The 18995-nt window shown below is 38.3% G+C and overlaps 4 protein-coding genes across 4 annotated transcripts; all 4 read right to left on the bottom strand.

Moving 5' to 3' along the window:
* Positions 1 to 620: 620 nt before the first annotated feature.
* On the bottom strand, positions 621 to 3801 carry LOC104957092 (protein LYRIC-like). The gene is made up of 6 exons (XM_010784706.1): positions 3391 to 3801; positions 2441 to 2539; positions 2130 to 2241; positions 1726 to 1893; positions 1218 to 1268; positions 621 to 949 (listed from the first exon to the last, which is right to left on the bottom strand). The coding sequence occupies exons 1-6, from the start codon at positions 3736 to 3738 to the stop codon at positions 636 to 638; spliced, it is 1092 nt and encodes a 363-aa protein (XP_010783008.1). The 5' UTR covers positions 3739 to 3801; the 3' UTR covers positions 621 to 635.
* An 898-nt stretch (positions 3802 to 4699) lies between these two features.
* On the bottom strand, positions 4700 to 9848 carry rrm2b (ribonucleotide reductase M2 b). Its single transcript, XM_010784705.1, has 9 exons — positions 9685 to 9848; positions 9057 to 9221; positions 8584 to 8700; positions 8282 to 8415; positions 7524 to 7618; positions 7270 to 7403; positions 6689 to 6793; positions 6367 to 6480; positions 4700 to 5156 (listed from the first exon to the last, which is right to left on the bottom strand). The coding sequence occupies exons 1-9, from the start codon at positions 9724 to 9726 to the stop codon at positions 5004 to 5006; spliced, it is 1059 nt and encodes a 352-aa protein (XP_010783007.1). The 5' UTR covers positions 9727 to 9848; the 3' UTR covers positions 4700 to 5003.
* Positions 9849 to 10037: 189 nt separating this feature from the next.
* On the bottom strand, positions 10038 to 12643 carry LOC104957090 (nuclear transport factor 2-like). Its single transcript, XM_010784704.1, has 5 exons — positions 12536 to 12643; positions 11286 to 11406; positions 11057 to 11128; positions 10790 to 10888; positions 10038 to 10304 (listed from the first exon to the last, which is right to left on the bottom strand). The coding sequence occupies exons 2-5, from the start codon at positions 11388 to 11390 to the stop codon at positions 10188 to 10190; spliced, it is 393 nt and encodes a 130-aa protein (XP_010783006.1). The 5' UTR covers positions 11391 to 11406; positions 12536 to 12643; the 3' UTR covers positions 10038 to 10187.
* Positions 12644 to 13365: 722 nt separating this feature from the next.
* On the bottom strand, positions 13366 to 17116 carry bloc1s4 (biogenesis of lysosomal organelles complex-1, subunit 4, cappuccino). Its single transcript, XM_010784703.1, has 5 exons — positions 16664 to 17116; positions 15310 to 15381; positions 15099 to 15200; positions 14509 to 14637; positions 13366 to 14343 (listed from the first exon to the last, which is right to left on the bottom strand). Exons 1-5 carry the CDS (start codon positions 17006 to 17008, stop codon positions 14257 to 14259), a joined length of 735 nt encoding a protein of 244 aa, XP_010783005.1. The 5' UTR covers positions 17009 to 17116; the 3' UTR covers positions 13366 to 14256.
* Between the last annotated feature and the right edge of the window lie 1879 nt (positions 17117 to 18995).

Below are 18995 nucleotides of genomic sequence, written 5' to 3'. Positions count from 1 at the left end.
CTGCAGACGCAGCCATCCCCCACTGTAGCGTCACCTTGGATACGAGTCTAAACAACTCACAGACACACAGGCCAGGGCGCTGAAAGGGCGCCCTTTGAGCATCAGATCTGACGACGCTGATTGGCTGAAATTATGTTTCGGCGGCATAGTTTACAGATAGCAACAGTCAGCTTGTTGGCTGCAGCTGCTCTGGCTGAGGGCTCCTTTCTACCGCCCGGACGAGAGAGGGTAATGATACACGCTGCGGCCAGGCAGGAAACATGTGACTTATCAGTAACTTTAGACATCGTAAAACAATTTTAAACGAGATTTTATTGTAGATTATACATTTTACTGATACCAACTATATAATATTTACCTTGTTCTTTAAAAATAAAAATAAAAATAAAAATATTTTTTAATTTATTTTTAATTTGTAATGACTATCAAACATGTGGGAAGAGCCGCCACTGCCCCTTAGTGTATATCACCTTTTAAAGTTATAATTTCTATTTTAATGTTTGGTGTCTTTGTTAAGCGAGCTGTTGATTTAATTTTATACTTTCAATAAATGATTTCACCTCCTGCTAACAAGGTCACTCTACAAATGCTAGAATACGTTTTAACCATGGTACAAATCCTTATAAATGCCATGACTATGCCCCATCTTTCCAGCAGAGGGCACAGTTGCACACAGTCTTCAATGATGAATGGAGCATTGTAACTTCTGCTGTCATACAATCATGATCAATGTTTATTTCTGTAGTGAAAAGGTCTACCCAGGTTGAGGATGTACCTTGTGTCTCCTGTCCCCAGGACTGAGGCTTAGGTGGGGCCCTGTACTGTGTTGCCGTGGTCGTGGCACTCCACTTAGGTCCGTCCATAGCACCCATCTGACGTGGGATCTTAACAGACATGTCAGTCCAACCTCCTCCATTGACTGAAGGCTCCTCTCTGCGGCTGGACGTCACTGAGGACATGGACAGAGTCAAAATGTCAGTTTTGTCAAACAGAGACAATCTACAGTCTAACAGCAGATTCTGTAATTTAGAGCTGAGATTACTGATTCTAAAACCATTGTTTACAGGCTTGTTTGGTTACCAAACCCAGGCAATCATCTTCATGTATATCCTCCATCTCATGTAATAAAATCAACATTTAAAAAAGGAATCTATTTCATCGTTTTCCAGTAACTTCATCTCAGTTACTAAAGAATAATAGTTTATCTTTGTCTTTACCAGCTCCAGTAGTTGTCTCCCCCTTTCCAGTGGCTTTTGAATGCAGGGAGTCTGTTTGAGAGAAATATGTGTCAGTAATATAGAATATGTCTAGATATGAGGGAAATGTTTTTAAAACTTTTTTAATTCAGGAATATAAACAACTTCCACATATAGACTCTTACATTATCTAGAATATTCCCTGCAGCCTATAAAGTAACATTTATAGAATAACTGTGAATTTATAACTGTGAAACTATGTGTTGGTCAATTACAAAAAAAAGTAGCACAATATTTTCACTCTCTTGCCTTGTGCTTTCCTCATGTGGACACATAGGGGATCCAATCACTATTTGAATTATCCCATAATCACTATGAAGGATAGGTACATCCTTTCTTCAACAGGGATACAAAATAATTGAGCCAAGGCGGTGATATAAGGGCCAGAGGAATCCCCTCCTGGAATTTACACCCAGCTTAGACGGTTATTATTGCATCTTAAATAAACGTTTGTCAAACTGCTATGTACCGTGGTTTCCTTTGTTTTTCTTGGTGTTGGTAGGTGCTGTGGCCACAAGTGCCTCAGCGTTGCTCTTGGGAGCCTCCGCTCCTCCTGGGCTACCAGAGTCCCCAGAGCCCGGGTCCTTCCTACGCTGCTGTTTCTTCTCTCGGTTACTAACTTTGGTCTCCCATGCACCTGGTGGAAACAAATAAACAAAATTAAAACGGTTAGGCGACTTACCATCTGCAATGCAATGATAAATAAGTATGTTAGATGGTTGACTGGGGATGAAACTTGTTTGATTCCTTGGAACAGGTAAACTGAATGGTAAATGTAGGTGAATCAAAAAACTGCAGAGGTCAAATAAGTTGGGAATACTGAGAACGAGGTAAAACAAACAAGTCATATAAAGAAAAGAGAAAATGAGTTACCATCATCAGTTTCCTTCCCATCAGTTTTAGACACATGCTTGACAGGTTGCACAATTGTCTTGGTTTTCTTCTTGTTCTTTTTCACCTGCCCCGGGGCTTGTACCTCATGCACCTGTTTATGGAAAAAATAAAAAGCTAGTTTGAAATACAGTATGCGAACTATAAGAAAAATACAAATGTCAATTATGTATCTTTGTTTTGAATAAGGCCATGCCAGGTAAATGTCATTTAAACAACAAAACTGTCTCATAAAACTGCCTGCCGCTCATCATCTGTTCCGCTTCATTTAGGCAACAGCTTCTCAAATATACCTTCTCGGTTCTGATACGAGGAGCTTGCTTGGAGACAACCTCGACCACTTTAACTTCCTCTTGTGCTACAGCCACTGGTTGTCCGTTGGATTGAGTGTTCTGGGGTAGAAAGAAAGACAACAAATTAACGTGTTGATGATCCATTCAGCAAACACAAAACTAATCTGAAGTCTGTTAACCCATCTTTCATTTCAGATCATTTGTAGAATAAACTAACTGTTTTTTATTTTGGAGTATACTTCATAAATGTACAATACAAAAATTGCCCATCAACGTTTTTGAATCCACTGAGACTTGTTAAACTAGTACACAGGATGCATTTATGTTGTTTCATTTAACATGACGTGTTACACCTGACTACAATGCTGAAGTCGAATAGAGACCTACGTTCACAGCTTTCAGAGCAGCTATGTGTAAACCGTGCCATGTTCACGTTACAAGTACCATTTTTAATTAGACGTGTAAAGGCAAGCAGTGTGCTTATTAAGTACAGTGTGTTTTATATTATAGTTGTTGGCCTGCGATAACATTTTAACGAGTTAGCATGAACCGTTAGTTAGCTCTAGTGGCTTGTCAGTTGGCTATATCAGCTAGCTAGTTAGCATCCTATTCTAGAACCAGATACCATGATTCATTGTATATTTAGCCAACTGGTTTATTTCTATATTTTTGAAAGTAGGTCACATGATGGTCATAGATATTTTGTTGTTGTGTAAACAAAGTGGGCTGGCTAACGCTGGCTTTAGCTAGTCACTGATATATGATAAATTAAAGCTGGCTACCTAACGTTACCTTCAACTTTACTGATAAATAATGGGTATACATGTATAAATTAGCTTATGCTAACTGAGTGAACACTTTGTTTAGGGTTAATTGTGTTAAGAGACATCAATGAATAGACGCACTTGTTCTGTTAAACCGTGATTCAGCAGCTCGTAAACCCTGCCCACCTTTTCAATCGTTTTCTTTTTGTTCCTCTTCTTCGGTTCTTCTGGTTTGGCAGTTTTGGCCAAATTGGCCTTGCTCGGCTCACCGTTGCCTTGGGGGACCGGGAATCCCCGCTTTTTCCCAGCAAACAGACCGCGACAGACGGCGGCCCAGGACAGTGAGAGTACCAGGAACAGACCCACCGCGGCCGTAGATAGGATGACCCAAGTCGGGTACACTTCAGGCTTCAGACCCAAATCTACCCCGAACTGAGCCCGGACATTGTCTTGTCCCCAATAAATCAGCACTTTCAAGCGGCTGGAAATCAGCTCGGCTTTTTCCAAAGCAAAACCTCGCAAATCCACAGCCATCTTTCCAAATCACGAAACACTAGCGCTAGCTCACTGCTGTCAGCTATCATTACCAACATCCGTATGCTAACGGAGGAGTGGCTAATGTAATCTGATTGATGGATAAATCACTAAAAAAACTACACTACGCAGTATAGGACACTGGTTTATTGTGAGCATTTGGATCTCAACATTATCTGTGAAATAAATGTGCCTCTTTGATAGCTGTGTTGAACAGAACATTCATCACAAAAACATTTTGATAACAAAAAAGGACATTTCAGTTTTTAGAAAAAAACATTTTTTTATTGTACAATAAAAATGACATGTTTTAACAATCCACCATAAAAGGCCAGTTGCCAGAACTGCATCTCCATAAAACCTATTGTAAATATTAACCATCTTTACATTTCCAATGAGGGTCAGAATAATCACTCATCACCACACATTCATGTTTAACTGCGGAGTTGACTGCCTTTGGCATAGCAAGCTTTCTGTATTGTGAAAATAAATGAAAACCTTTCTTTAACCCTGGCTTTTAATTTTGGAGTGATATTATAGCCTTAGATTTAAAAATTGTTGTCATCATTTCTTATCCCCGGTGTTTGTTTATCTTTTTTTTTTAAACAGATTTTTAACATGTTATTATAGTTTTCGTTAAGTCCGTGCATGTGAAGAACTTTAGGCACTAGGTGTGTATGAAACTACAGTATATCAATAAATAAAGTTGAGTAACCAAACTGTGCTACGCCAAGGTGAAAAAAGAAAAGCCATGAGCAGGCCTTGAAGGATCCATTAGTTCACCCTATGTCACTTTGCAAACAATATTTACTGATAATTAAAGGTCGGGTAGGTAAGTTTGAGAAACCGGCTCGAGATACACTTTTTGTTATATTCCATGGAATGCTCTTAACAACTCGATAGCAATGAATATCTTAAGTGCTTTAGGCAAAAAATCCATAAAAAAATGTCATCTGTGGAAGCTGTAGTACTGTAAAAAGCACGGCTAAAATGATTGGATGGCCTACTTGCCTGTCAGCCTTCCATCTGTGCACACAAACTTATCTCGAGCTGGTTTCTCTAAAATTACCTAATCCCTATTCCCCAAGAGTTGTAAATGTCTGCTGGACGAGTGCAGCTTTAACCTTTCAATCATTAATTTGTCCTTTGTAGTTCCATGATTGTATTGTAACAAGACTTTAGGCCAGTTTTAGTCAATAACTGCTTTAACAAAATAAATAGATAGTCAAATGTAACAAAAAATGTAACAAAATCTTATTTCCTTTTCAGAAGTCTGCATCCAGAGTGAATTCACTGTCTGTCATGCTCGACATTACTCCAAATCTCTGATACTCCCCTACTCGTTTCTCAAAGAAGTTGGTTTTCCCCTCCAGTGAAATGGACTCCATGAAGTCAAACGGATTTTCAGATAGGTATACCTTAGATAAAGGAGAGAAAAGGTTACTCAAATGATTCACTTTTTCATTGTGATTTATTTTGTCAGATAATGTGTAAAGCAGTGGTTCTCAACTGGTCAGGCCTCGGGACCCACTTTTTACTTGGTCAATACATCGCGACCCTACATTTTGAAGCACTCAAATCTATTCAACAAAAAATCATGCTGTAATATATACGCTTTTCAGCATACAATATTAATACAAGTGAAGTACAGTGCATATATCCCTTATATCCCTTCACAGAACTAAAGTATGCTTTTAAAAAAGGTTTAATGAGATGATGGAATCAAAGCTGAACTATATAAAAAGGCACACATGCTGTAAATCCAACCCCAGCAGGGGGGTCTGGGGGGAATCTCCACCAGGAGATTTTTAGAAATACTAACATAAACTATGCATTCTGGTACACTCGGAGAAGAAAATAAATAAATCTANGGCCTTCAAAATAAAAGTTTGACTTTCCCCCCCCCATATTAATACAAGTGAAGTACAGTGCATATATCCCTTATATCCCCACAGAAAAAAATAATATTTTATGCCATTGTTTGTTTTTCACTTTGTTCTGACATCTTGCTGCGAGAAGAGCAAAGAGCAGATAGTCTGTGTGACTTACTTTAAATTGTGGGTAGGGTAGATAGCCCCCATTGTTCTGTGACCTGTCAATCATCAAACCGGGGGTCATATTTCATTATGTGTTCATTTTTATCTGAAGTTGTACCCATGGATGTATAAAGAAGAGTTCTACCGCAAAGTTATTCTCCGGGGGACTTCCGGCAACAATCTTGATTCTGATTGTCGAAAAAACATCAGCAAAGATATTTTATTGAGAAGATGATCACTATGTGACAGAAGTTTTCAAAACCGTTTATGGTCTCCGGTACTTCCAGTCCAACACCGACTGCATGCACAGCGTTAGAAAATCGGGCCTTCAAAATAAAAGTTTGACTTTCCCCCCCCCAAAAAAAAAATAAATTCCAACTTTTTTTTTCTTCACTCACACTTCCGCGACCCACTCGAAACGGGTCCGCGACCCACTTTTGGGTCGCGAACCACTGGTGTAAAGCATTATATTGCTTTGGTTGTACTTCAATTATTCTCAACCCAGGGTTCCTCTGCTTTAACACAGCAGCCACAACAGTATAAAGGGGTTCAATGAGTAATAACCATTTATGTATTTTATATAAAAAGTTACCTTGGCCAGTCCGAGGTCAACAAGAAGCCGGTCGGCAACAAACTCGATGTACTGCCTCATCAGACAACAGTTGATTCCAATGAGGTCAACTGGTAAGGCCTCCGTCAGAAACTCCTGCAACACAAAATACGTTAAAGAAAAGTCTAGATTTAATTAGATCTAGACTTCATATAATGTAAATCTAATCGTATCTTGTGTAAAGCAATGGTAATCAATATAAACAAAGCAATCAGTAACAAACAAGCAGAGATTAACTGTATGTTTACACAAATGATAATGTGTGATCTGGGTTGAGTGTATCTCTCCAACATAAGCTGATTACCTGCTCAATGCTCACAGCTTTGGTGATGATGTCCTTCACCCTGTCCTCTGATGGCTTCTTCACCAGGTAGCTGTACAGCAGGCAGGCAAAGTTACAGTGCAGACCCTAAAAACACATCAGTATACATGTCAGAGTAGTTGATAGAAAGAGAGAAAAACATACATTGAATCAGAATACCTTTATTAGTCCCACAGAGGGGAACATTTGCAGATATAGGTACCATTTCCATATTAAAATATAAAAAAAAAAACACAACTAAAGAGCTATATATTTTTTTGTTTTGGCAATTATTCCAAATGTTTCTAACAAATGTCAAACCTAGACCAATCTGTAATTTCAGAAAGGTCAAGATACGTTGTATTTCATCACCTTTCATTGCCGTAGTATCCTCTTTGCTCCATGCATCATCATTGTGGTTGTCTACACAGCCTAACCATTACGCAAGTGTGTCCAAGATGTTAGGTAAACCTAAACTTGATCCTGAAACTGGCTATGATTTTATATTTGTAGCCCGAGATCCCTCTTTTCTTCCAGCTTCCCTTGATTAAACAACATGTCTTTTGATTGTAAATTCATCTCACCTCATCCCTGCTAATCAGCTCGTTGGAGTAGGTAAGGCCGGGCATTAGTCCTCTCTTCTTGAGCCAATAGATTGCAGCAAAAGAGCCAGAGAAGAAGATGCCCTCGACTGCCGCAAAAGCCACAAGGCGCTCCGCTGAGGACAGAAAGTGTCAAACCTGTTATTAGCTATACATAACAAGAAGCTCCTCTAGGCGAGGATTTCTCCTTTTAATTTCATTAACAATATGATGGTTCGAAGTTGCATCTTCCTCACCAAATGACGATTTGCTGTCATTTATCCAATGGAGGGCCCAGTCTGCTTTTCGTCTCACACAAGGCAATGTCTGAACTGCGTTAAATAAGTTGTCCCTGAAACACACATAGTATACAATTTGATTTACTTTCTTCAAACATATAGCCTCAGCAGACCAAATACAGTACATATATATAGCTCAATCATTTTTTTGCATGTCAACAGGAAATGCAGTATTTTACCCACAATTCTCAACAAATAAATCCAAATCAAGTATTAGCTTAAAACTAAAAAGTGGAAAGCTTGTAAAGGTACAGACTGAAAGAAATGCAGCAAAAATATGTACGGTTAATACTTTATTTGAATTGCCTGTTGATCAAGAGGCTATGAGATTGTTATCTTCCTAAACTGTAGGTACATCAAAGCTGATGCAGCTGGGAATGCAACTTTCATCTCAGCTAGTAGACCTAGCCCGTGATAAACAGGTGCAAATCTAACGGTTGGATTTGAATCTTCATAAGAAGTTGTCTGTGGTTATGCACTTTCTCAAAATGCACTGAGACAATCTTTACCATCTAACTATATTTTATTTGCTTAAATGTTAGTTTTTTCTCATCGAGCCACAATCGGTCGAGCTGTGTAATTTGATTTGATGCTCATTTTCTACATCACAAAAAACTAAACTAGTCTAAATTGCTTAAAATTAACCTTTCAACAGTCACCTTCATGTAAGTTTGTCTTCCAGGATCTTACAGGATGGGACCATAAACAAAACTAACCTCTCCTTCAGGTCCCTGACGTATGTGTTGATGAGCATACTGTACATCTCTGAATGAACCGTCTCTATAAGGATCTGGAAGCTGTAGAAGGAGCGTGCTTCAGGGACCTGCACCTCCTGGCAGAACCTCTGCACCTGTTAGACAAAAACAACAAGTTTTTTGTTTTTTTTAACCCTGGCACATTATCCTTGTGTAAAGTATAATCATGCTCTGAATCCATTAGTGCCATCTGTTGTTTACACAGAAAACGTTCCAAAAAAGCACACAATCTACAAACGTATGCAACATCCAAAATCCCTCACCAGGTTCTCATTGACGATACCATCACTTGCAGCAAAGAAGGCGAGGATATGGGAGATGAAGTGTTTCTCCCCAGGTTTCAAACGGTCCCAGTGTGGCAAGTCTTTGGATAGATCAACCTGAAAGAAGCAACACCAACAGTATAATCTTCTGTCATATATGCTGCGTCTTAATCAGGTTTTCCCCATGATAACAGGCTTGGAGAATGACACAGTGTCTCATAGTTTTGTTTTTGCGTGGGGCTGTAACATATACATAAGTACTTATTTGTGGGAAACCAGGAAAATAAAACAAACACTTTTATAATGTAATGCAAATACAGTAGTATTTCATTTACATTACATTAAAAGATACTGCACATTCTAATTTATACAGCATATTGAATTACATGTACAATTCAAAGTCATCTAACCACATTTAAAAGAAAACTTCCCAGGCCATTGTATTTTCTTGGTACAGTAAAACTGAAACCCACCTCCTCCACCGTCCAGAAGGAGGCCTGAGCCTGCTTGTACATCCTCCAGATCTCGGGGTACTGGATGGGGAAGATGACAAACCGTCTGGGGTTGTCCCGGAGCAAAGGTTCTTCCTCTTTCTCTGTATCATTTTGACAGTCTGGGTCTTTCTCTTTGATGCCATTCTACAAAGAGCCAGAGCACACCAAGGAAACACATGTCACCTCACTTTTGATATAGTATTTATTTTTAAATATATATTATCTACATTATATACTCATCCCTGTACAACCAAAGAACACATTATTACAACCACTGTTTAAATACACCTCCCCACCTTAAATAATAATTATTGATACATATGTAATGCTTTCTTTTAAGCATCTATTCTTAAACGCAGTTATAATTAAACTTTGTAGCTTTGTAAATGTTATCTACAACATTACTGATGAACATTAGCTAACATGAGTAGAAAAGTCAAGTGTATGACATTTAAAATCATATTTATTCAACTAACAATAACAAATGTCTCTGTAGCAAACGCCTCTATTTATCGGTAAACTGACAGCAGTGTAGCTTATTTTTGACGTTACGTAGTCTCTTGCTAGCTCTCACGCTACTCCCGAGTGATGTAATGAAAATGCTTACCGGTTCTTTAAGATGTTCAGACTGCCGACTCATTAGGTCCATTTCTTGAGAAGACTATTATTTCACTGTCGGTGTCATTCGGGGTGCTAAACGTGGTGCATCTATCTGTTACTCCGTCTCATAACCTTGTGTGGACAGTGAACACAGCAGCTGTAGCTTTGTTGGCTAACCCTTTAAACTGACTCAGAGGGAGTGTAGCGCCTCTAGTGCTCATAGACGAGACATGCTACATTATAAAACCACAAAAATAAAAGCCCAACAGCAGTATGCATCGACTTTAATAACTCTGCTAACATCAGCATACCAGTCTCTCATTTGCAAAAACAAGTAGAACAAGAAAAAATCAGTCAGTCTTTCAGAATGATAAATTCTTTAATTGAAAAGGAATGCAATTTAAAATGAAATCTTTAACAAATAGCATGCCGATGTGAGTATGTGGAGGAATTTTTCATATTTTCCTTTGTGTTTGGAATGACAGCATGACTTAAATGAAATCCAGATCGCTACACCGGTATGTTGTGAATCCCCAACCTGAACACATCATTTGTGCACGCCCATGCGCCGTTTTGGCATTTCAGCATAAACACTTGATGAAAGGCCATCGGTGGATCATCATCTACCTGTTACAGAAGCAGTTGAGAAGTATTTGTGAGCACAACGATTATACTCCAATTTCTACCGAAGCAGAAATGTATTATACACATCACACAAGATAATTTCTGTAACCATACATGACATATTCAATGTTATGTTTTTGTAAATTAACACAAGTTGTTTGGACTATAGTAGCAAAGACAATCAGATGTAGCAGGTCAATCAACAAAATGTTATTTATATATATCCAGAAACATATAATTACAACTTAAATATATATTCTCCTTTGGCGAAATATGCATTATATGTAAACTACAAAAAACTCAATTTGTTCATCATCAGATCAAAAGACAAAAAAACAACAACACTCTAGAGAAATGTATATTAAATACCACTATATTTATATAGCCTATTTTAGTAATATATATTAGAAGGAAATTACTGCAAGTGTTTCCACAGCACATTGCTCTGATTCAGACAAGAGGTTGTCTACAAAAATGTTCAAGCTCACCTGCAACTGTCCAAACACCATGATCAGGATACAACTGTCTACCGTGGGTTGGAAGTCTTGTTCTGTGATAATGTGTTTAATACGCTTGAAAGGCAGGTTCTGTAAATGGGGAACAATAGCATTTATTAATAGTGTACAATAACAAAAACGGGATGCTTTGATATGAAGTTTCCAGTCTGGAAACTGTTTTGCTCCTCATTTCTGATACATGTCAGGAAAGGCTACTTTTTAAACGTTTGTATGAATTAATGAAAAATAAGCACTTACTGCTAATTTGCCAGAGATAGCTTCTCTCCCTTGAAAAGGTGAACCCTCCCATGTCAAACAGGAATCAGGGGCCTGAGGAAATTACAATCAATGTTTATTTGACCATGAATCACAGTATTTACAACAGTAACTTCAACTATGAATGTAACGCTAGTGGATATTTGGTTTATAAGTGTTGATATTATCCATAATAACAGGCAATAATTTAATTGAGAATGAACAAACTTACATAAAGGTTACCCAGTGCTGTCCTGTTGGTATTGTCAAACTGGTTGTAATATTCTTGGACAAAACCCTCCCCAATCTTTTGCCATATTTCCTTTTCGCAAGCCATCTGTGAAGCTTTGGATCTGTAAAATCAAAAAGTATTGTTATTAGCAGTCAGTCAAAGCTGCATTCAAATAATGGCTGTTTACTGATGACACTTCAAAAATATATTTTCTAACATAGAAATGTTCTGGTCATTCCAGTTTTGAACAATACATACATGTAAAAACAACATCATAATAATCAGGCATGGTCACATTAAATAAACACTATGTATTGCTTGTTAATGCTTTTAACATGTACAAATAGTACTGATCCAAGGATTCTACCCTAGATAGAAATGCCAATCACTCAATTAGTTACAGTTATAACAACTTGACTCATGATAGAGAAAAGCTCAATCTGATGTTGTAAAAAGGAAATTAAAATCTCAATCCAAAGCTTTTTACACCTTTATCCTACGACAGGTTGCCCTACATTTAGCACTCTACATGTAATGGTTACTGGACAGGTAGGAGAAGACATTTGTCAACATAGTATGTTGACACTTTCACTATGGGAACATTCTCCCCAGATATGCTTTGTATTGATATGGGGAACATTTTGAGAGTTGTGGTAAAAGGTGATTTGTGAAGGTGGTCTCTCAGTGAAATTAATTCAGACAACCCATAATTATGTATATTTACGTCTCTGGAGCTGGTTAATTTGGCCACGAATGAACAGCTGGAAAACTTCCTTTACAATGTGTTAGATGTCAGTGTTCCCAGTGTTGCAACGATAAAACAGTTTAAAACCGTGACAAAACCAACAATTCAAACTTGTAATGCTGAATTGTTGTGTGATGGTTGCTAGTCATGCAATACGTTGTTGTCATTATCTCTATGTGTAACGCCTGGACAAAGCTGCATCATTTAAAAAAAAATATTAAACGAGTCTCAATAAAGATTAAAAACAGAATCAGGTCCATCAGAAAGCACTGGGCTAGCCTGGGGGTTAGCTACAGAAAGTGTCACGGCCATAAGCCATTCAAAAGCGTAAAGTTATAGCTAACGTTAGCACACAGATTTACTTTTCTCGGAACCGTTTAAGTTAATGTGGTCTCGCTGTTATATTCGTCTCAACAACACCGTGTTACTACAACTGGGGAAGCGGTTCTTTGGTAACATTGGACTCAAAAACAACACTTTACCGTGTCCAAAAGTTTTAGCTTACTTTTTCGATCGGCGGGCGAGCCAGCATGGAGATCCAGGCAATAACGATGGAGGTTCCCGCTTCCTCCGAGTTATGACAAACCGATCACGTCACTTACAGCTGACCAATAAGGGCTAACAACGTTGAAATACTTCTGCCCTGTGTTCAGCCTGTCAGGAGCTCATTCTCCCCGACTCCGTACCACCTTCAACCATGTATGTATTTATGATTATGAATAGGCTACTGTAGTACAGATGGTTTGACTCTAGTCCTGTCAATCATATGGAAGATGTAAATGACACGCTCAGAGCAAATACAGTCCACAATTCGGAGTCAACCCTAGTATGAAGGCGGGATTATTAATCAGGCTAAATGGAGGCGTTGTCTGAAAAACTAAATGTAGGGCTCAAAGACTCATCTTTTTAGTGGTGATGAGCTGACATTATTTAATTTATACATTTCAGTTGTTTAAGATTATGTTACTTATTTTAAAACAGACACTGTGAAATAAAAATTGAGTGCTGTGTTTTTAATTGGCAAAACCTATAAAGTTGTTGAAGGTATTATAAAGGCGGAGTGAAGAAACTTCAGTTGTACTGCCTTTTTGGAGTCATAGCTCAATTCATTAATCATGTTGCTATGCAACAATAACTTTATGAAAATGTAAGTAATAAGCATATTACCTCCTTCTTCCTATAATACTTTTGGCAGGAGGACAGTCAAAACACTTTGAAGCCTTCTCAGTTTCAATGTTAGCGTAGTTACTCCCTTTAGCTGTAAAAAAATAATGGGCCATAACACATAGGACAACACATATTTAATGATTATTTAAAAAAACATAAACCAAGATCCACCTGTAAATGAAACGTCTTTATTTTGAATTTTTGGCAAACAATTAAACAAATAATAAACCATAGCTTTAGCCATTGATTGTTCAATGGGTAAGGTTTACGTCACATCTCTTAGGTACAGTTGTCTCCCAAGGACGAGATTAAAGCTTTGTCCAGTTAAAGTTACAAAACTGAATCACATGAACTAAACAATCATCTAAAGTGTGCTTCATTTTAAAAGGTGCTATCAAAGATGTAGCCCAATATCATTTAGGCAAATGTCCCACATAGCCATACAGTCAGGCTATCAATAATGTAATTTTCCTGAAATGGAAGACATTAAATGCTTTACTAGAGGAGATCCATATTGCGTCTGGGAGAGTGATGAGACATTAGAAATACAGATTAATTCATAACAGCGTGCAGGTCTTCTTTACAAACACAACAGGAATGTTATTTATAAAAAAGCTGGGTTAATTCTTTGTGTAATACATTTTAAGATCTTTACAGTTCCTCCAATTGTACCTTGGTTACAGTGTCCTATTGGCAAGGGGGATTCCTTAGTCCTCCTGACTTCAAATCAAATCAAACATCTGACATTGTTTTCCACATAAATGGAGAAAACAAGCGTGACAGAGAGAAGACCCATTTAGGCACTTTTAAAAACATTTTGCTACAGTTCAGTGCTTGTTGCTGCCAGGAAAATGACACTCAAAAAATGCAGAATGTCTTCCCGCACTTGACTTCCAGTGACTTGTTCAGAAAGGCTACTATTGCTTTGTCGAGGCCCATGCACCAATAGCTCCTTTGCAATGGATGGCAGTAAAAGTAGTCTCTACAGTCTTCACCCAACAGGCCTCTGAGGTTAGAACCAAGTGTTGTGTTCAATGTTCTCGCATGTCACTGCTCTGGCTATGATGTGAAATAATCGTCTGTCCGGAACACGCTGGGGATTTCTTGACGCTGATGTGGTGCTGTTCTTCTTGGGCTGGTTGGTTTCTGTGATTAGAAGGACACAAAAGGAATTATTTAATATAAAACTCCTGCCAGGAGTATAGTCACAAAAATGGCTGGACAATATTCTTAACCGTTTGCTGGTTTTTACATGACAGTTCGTATGTAAACAAACATAACATTTATAGGTACTGAGCATACAAAACGCACATTTAAGAAGCCTGGGACACTGCGGAAAATCTTCTTGAAAGCACCGGGTAGCGTTCCTAGTTCTCCCTCTGCCAGCGTGACCTGATCCTCCATCTCGTTGACGTTGGCTCCCACCATCTTTACAAAGGCCTGCAGCCATTCCAAAAGCAAAAACCAGATACAATTGAGATCTATTCACACTGTTTGAGACCAAGAAAATCCAAAACAATTAAATAAAGCTAAAAGTCTCACAAGCCTTGCAGCTTTTTGCTTATTGATGAAGGTTTGTACTCCGATTAGTTGCTTGATAGGTTATAAGCATTTTAAAACAGTAACAGCGCTCCTAGACCGGTGTTCACATCCATTATTGGAAGAGGAAACAACCAGCCAATGAGGATGATCTTGTTCACAATATGTTTTGAAGTTGTTCCTCTTGGGAAGAGGATATTTTGTTTGGTTAATAATGAATAAAACACTGCATACAAATCCTGTTCACTACACATTACATCACAAGTTTCATGGCCCATTGCCAATAAAACTATTTGTGTTGTATTATTTAAGTCGTTGTCAACCCTGACGTTGAATATTGTGTAATCAAAAGGATCACTTACCTCCAGCTTATCAATTCTTGTGTATATTTGTCTCATTTCATCCGACTTCTGCTGGATTTGAGGTAGGTTTTCATTTACTATCTGGGAGGTATCGTTACGGATCTAATTTAAAACCCCCCAAAAGAATAAGAGAGACAAATATGCATTTTATTCAATAAGAATACAAACATGACACAGTGCATTCATAAGTTGTTTCAGTGTCATAGCTTACCATATCTAGCATTCCAACAAACTCATCCACTCTTGTCAGCATTTCTTCCAAGCTCTTGTCCAAGCACAGGATCTAGAGGGAAAATCATTTAAAAAAAATCTGTAAATCTGCACAAACTATCTAGAAACAAGGTAACTGAAATTACATCCAATGAAACTGAGCCAGCCTGGGGCTTAAGAGACTGTTTCTGTGCACTTTATTATCAATCCCACACACCAGTTAAAGCTTGAATTCAATCAATTGCCTTTAAATTGAGTGAGCATGCCTACAGGGCTGAATCACAGGGCTCTTTGTCGTCTTACAGAGCCAGAGGCTAGCTCACACATTTTCAGTTAATGTCTTCTCCGGATGACAACATTTTGGTCAGTCGACCATCATAAGAAAATAGATAGAATTCCTACAAATATATACAACTGTCTGTTTAAGCTGAGCCTGGTGTTGATATTGTTATGAATTGACTGTCAGTTCAACCTTTATGTCTGTCATAGTACATCTTAATGAGCGGTTTTATTTGAATATAGAGTCACATGACTTGGACTCAAGCAGGTCAGTCTTGAGTAAGGAATTACCAATTACTCGTAACTTTTCTTGGTCTTTAGACTTTTGACTTGTAATAAGAACTTGAGAAAGATTATTTTTGTCAATCCAATCTTAACTTTCCTGACTAAAGACATACTTCAATCAATCTGATAGCAACCAATGTCATTCTTTTGGCAGGAGGAAAACATCAACCAGGAAACATGCAGTAATCCAACTGTAAAAAGTCCTTTACTTTTGAAAGCTTTCTCCAGAGCTACAGAAAGCATTATACTGTTCATTAACAGTTTGCACACACTGAGTAGTACCGAACTTCATGGCGTTTAAAGCCCTTTAAAAAAATATATATAATTTACTATAATAACAATTGCTAAAGTTCTATAGTATTTCTACATTGAGCTATTTGTTAAACATCTGCATACGTTTAGGGGGCATAATGACTTGTTTTAGACTCGAGCATATAAATATTAGGACTTGGGCTTTACAGTTTTGACTAAGAACTTGACTTGCTACTACATAGCCACTACAGTCTGGCTAAGATACAACTGTGTACCATCTCTGCCATGAAATACCTCCACATCACAGGGGCTGTTATACACGAACGAGTGACAGCAAACCAATCATGTCACTACTTAAGTGTCGCTTAGCAACCACATCGATTGGCAGCTGTGGTAAAGTAACTACTTTGCTCGTTAGTGGATGTGAAGCCAAGTAATAATACTGCAGTATGCGATACAGTACTTTATACACAAACAGCTAACGTTAACTTAGCTAGTCACATTGTTTTATATAAACTGGCGCGGCTCTGAGCACAAACCTCTTCCCCAGCTGTGGCCTTGATGTAGGAGGAGTAGCTGAGGGCGGTGTGTCTCAGTTCCTCGTCCTGCTCCGGGGACAGCTCCTCGGGGGTCCGCTCCTCGGGGGTCCACTGCTCGGGGGTCCCGGGCTCCGCTGCTTCGTTGAGGCTGGGGCTCTGAGAGATAACGTTGGCTGCTGCGCCAAAGCTGGGGCTCTGCGACACGGTGCCGCTGCTGAGGATTTCGCTCACCATGGAAAGACTGCTCGCACTTTGTGAGACGATGCCGCTGTCTCTGCTGATCTCAGCGCTGGACTCCTCCAGGGGAGACAGCAGGCCCACCCTGTCCACCCGATGAAGGTCCATATCGGCTGTCTTTCTGAGCTACTGCCGTGTTTTGCCTTGTCAACTGACTGGATCACGTGTGTCGAGCAGCCTACGGTGGCTCGTAAGGGTCAGAACAGTGTTGCGAGGTTCAAACTTCAGCCATGTACCTTTAGTCCAACTTTATCACATTAAATTGTAAACTACAGATCACCTTTTTACTTTATTTGTACAACAGTAATATCTGTTATGATAGGCTATATAAAATGAGTTAGAACCACAAATATTTTCTGTATAATTTTACCCGAAATGAAGGCTACTATATCATCATAGTGAAGGATAAAAAAAACATTTATTTTATTGAAATCCATAAATATAATGTAATGTTTCTATAAGTGCAGTACAGTATTCCTGTAGTGCAAATCATTTCTGTATATGAGAAACTGCTACTACAACTAATAAACAGTATTAATGCTTTAAATATATACTGTATTCATCCAACGTGACTTACATATCGTAGACATTGGTTTGTATCATTGAAAATTGTCTAAAAGCAAAGCCTTATCGGTTGGATAATGCAGAAGATATTTTTATTTTCTTGCACTTTTGTTCATTGCTCTTATTGTACATGACATGGACATGGACATGTCATGAGTCATGTCATTGCAATGTCGGCCAGCAGATGGCAGCCGGAATTTTTGCATGGCAATGAACTGATGCAGAGGTATGTCATTGGTTAAGGTTTATTACACATTTCAACATTTTCTAATTTTAGTAGAGTTGATGAGCTCTCAAATAAGTTCGTTTGCATTCAGCAATGGATCCCACTCAATATTAAATATACATTTATGGCTAGTACAAATAATCTGATGGATGTCATTAAAGTTTTCTCCTTAGAGCACATCAAATTTAGAATAACTATTTCAGATGTGCAGTTTTTAATTTAAACTTTAACATTACTTTGTCAGCGTTAATCAGTGCACACTTGAGTCTCACTTGCCAGCTAAGCATCTGTGTCCCATGTGAGGAGCATAGTTGTGTCACACATCAGTGTTACAACTATTTACACATCAAGGACTTACTTTATGTGCATATCTTTTGCAAATATAAACATACTTCCTATGCTGGTCACCCATGATGGAAAGTCAGAATTAAATATTGAAATTGGGGATTTCGGGGTCTACAAATACACTACAATCTACTGCCGATTGGTGGTGCAGAATACAGCCAAAGCAAACCACCATTCGGGTGTCAATGATCTATTAGCTGTTTGAGCAGTGTGGCATGTTGAGTAAACAAAGCAGACAAACATTCATTAGCAGAGAGGTGAAAGTAGTTTGCTCCTGCTGGAAGGCCTTTGACCTCGGACAAAGCTGAGGTATTTTTTTGTTTAACATTCACAGTTGTTGTGTCTGAAATAATAAAGTCAACCTTCAGATAGTGCGGCACCATGTGATGTCTAGAGCAAATTATTTTGTGATGAACTAGACCTGTGTTTCTTACCCAACCTAACAACAGCCTACAACAGGCATGGGCTTTTAATAAACTTCTAAATGACATAATCGGAAGGAGGTAACATCGACCATGAAAGGGCTGTTAATTGTTTTATCATCTTTGAATAGTCATATTATCAGCAATCAGTGTGGTTTTGTTTGCTGTAGGCCACGAGGTTAAACTATGTTCATGAAATTAATGCAGCTACAAAACAGTATATTAACACTTCCATTAATACCAGGAAAAAAGAAAGTCATACCTCTTACGACAAGTTGGTTATGCATTCATCGTCTGTAGAAGATGCTGCTACTGGAAGAAATGGGATGTCAGCCTCTGCATGATTGTTTACTTTGTTGACTGCCAGTAGTGGTTCTTTTTCTGTGGGAATTAAACTAAAACCTGATGTATAAAAAAAAAAAAAAAGCTTAAACCTGTTCAAGATGACCTGGAAATATCACGGGTCATGTGACATTGTATTTTTATTTCAACCAAGCCTACAACACTGAACCACTACTAAGCGAATAAGTGATGAAAT

The sequence above is a fragment of the Notothenia coriiceps genome, unplaced genomic scaffold (assembly GCF_000735185.1).
Source record: "Notothenia coriiceps isolate Sejong01 unplaced genomic scaffold, NC01 NC01_scaffold00026424, whole genome shotgun sequence".
In the NCBI taxonomy this organism is placed as follows: Eukaryota; Metazoa; Chordata; class Actinopteri; order Perciformes; family Nototheniidae; genus Notothenia; species Notothenia coriiceps.
The sequence above is the reverse complement of the archived record's forward strand: the minus strand, read 5'-3'. Positions and strand labels throughout refer to the sequence as shown.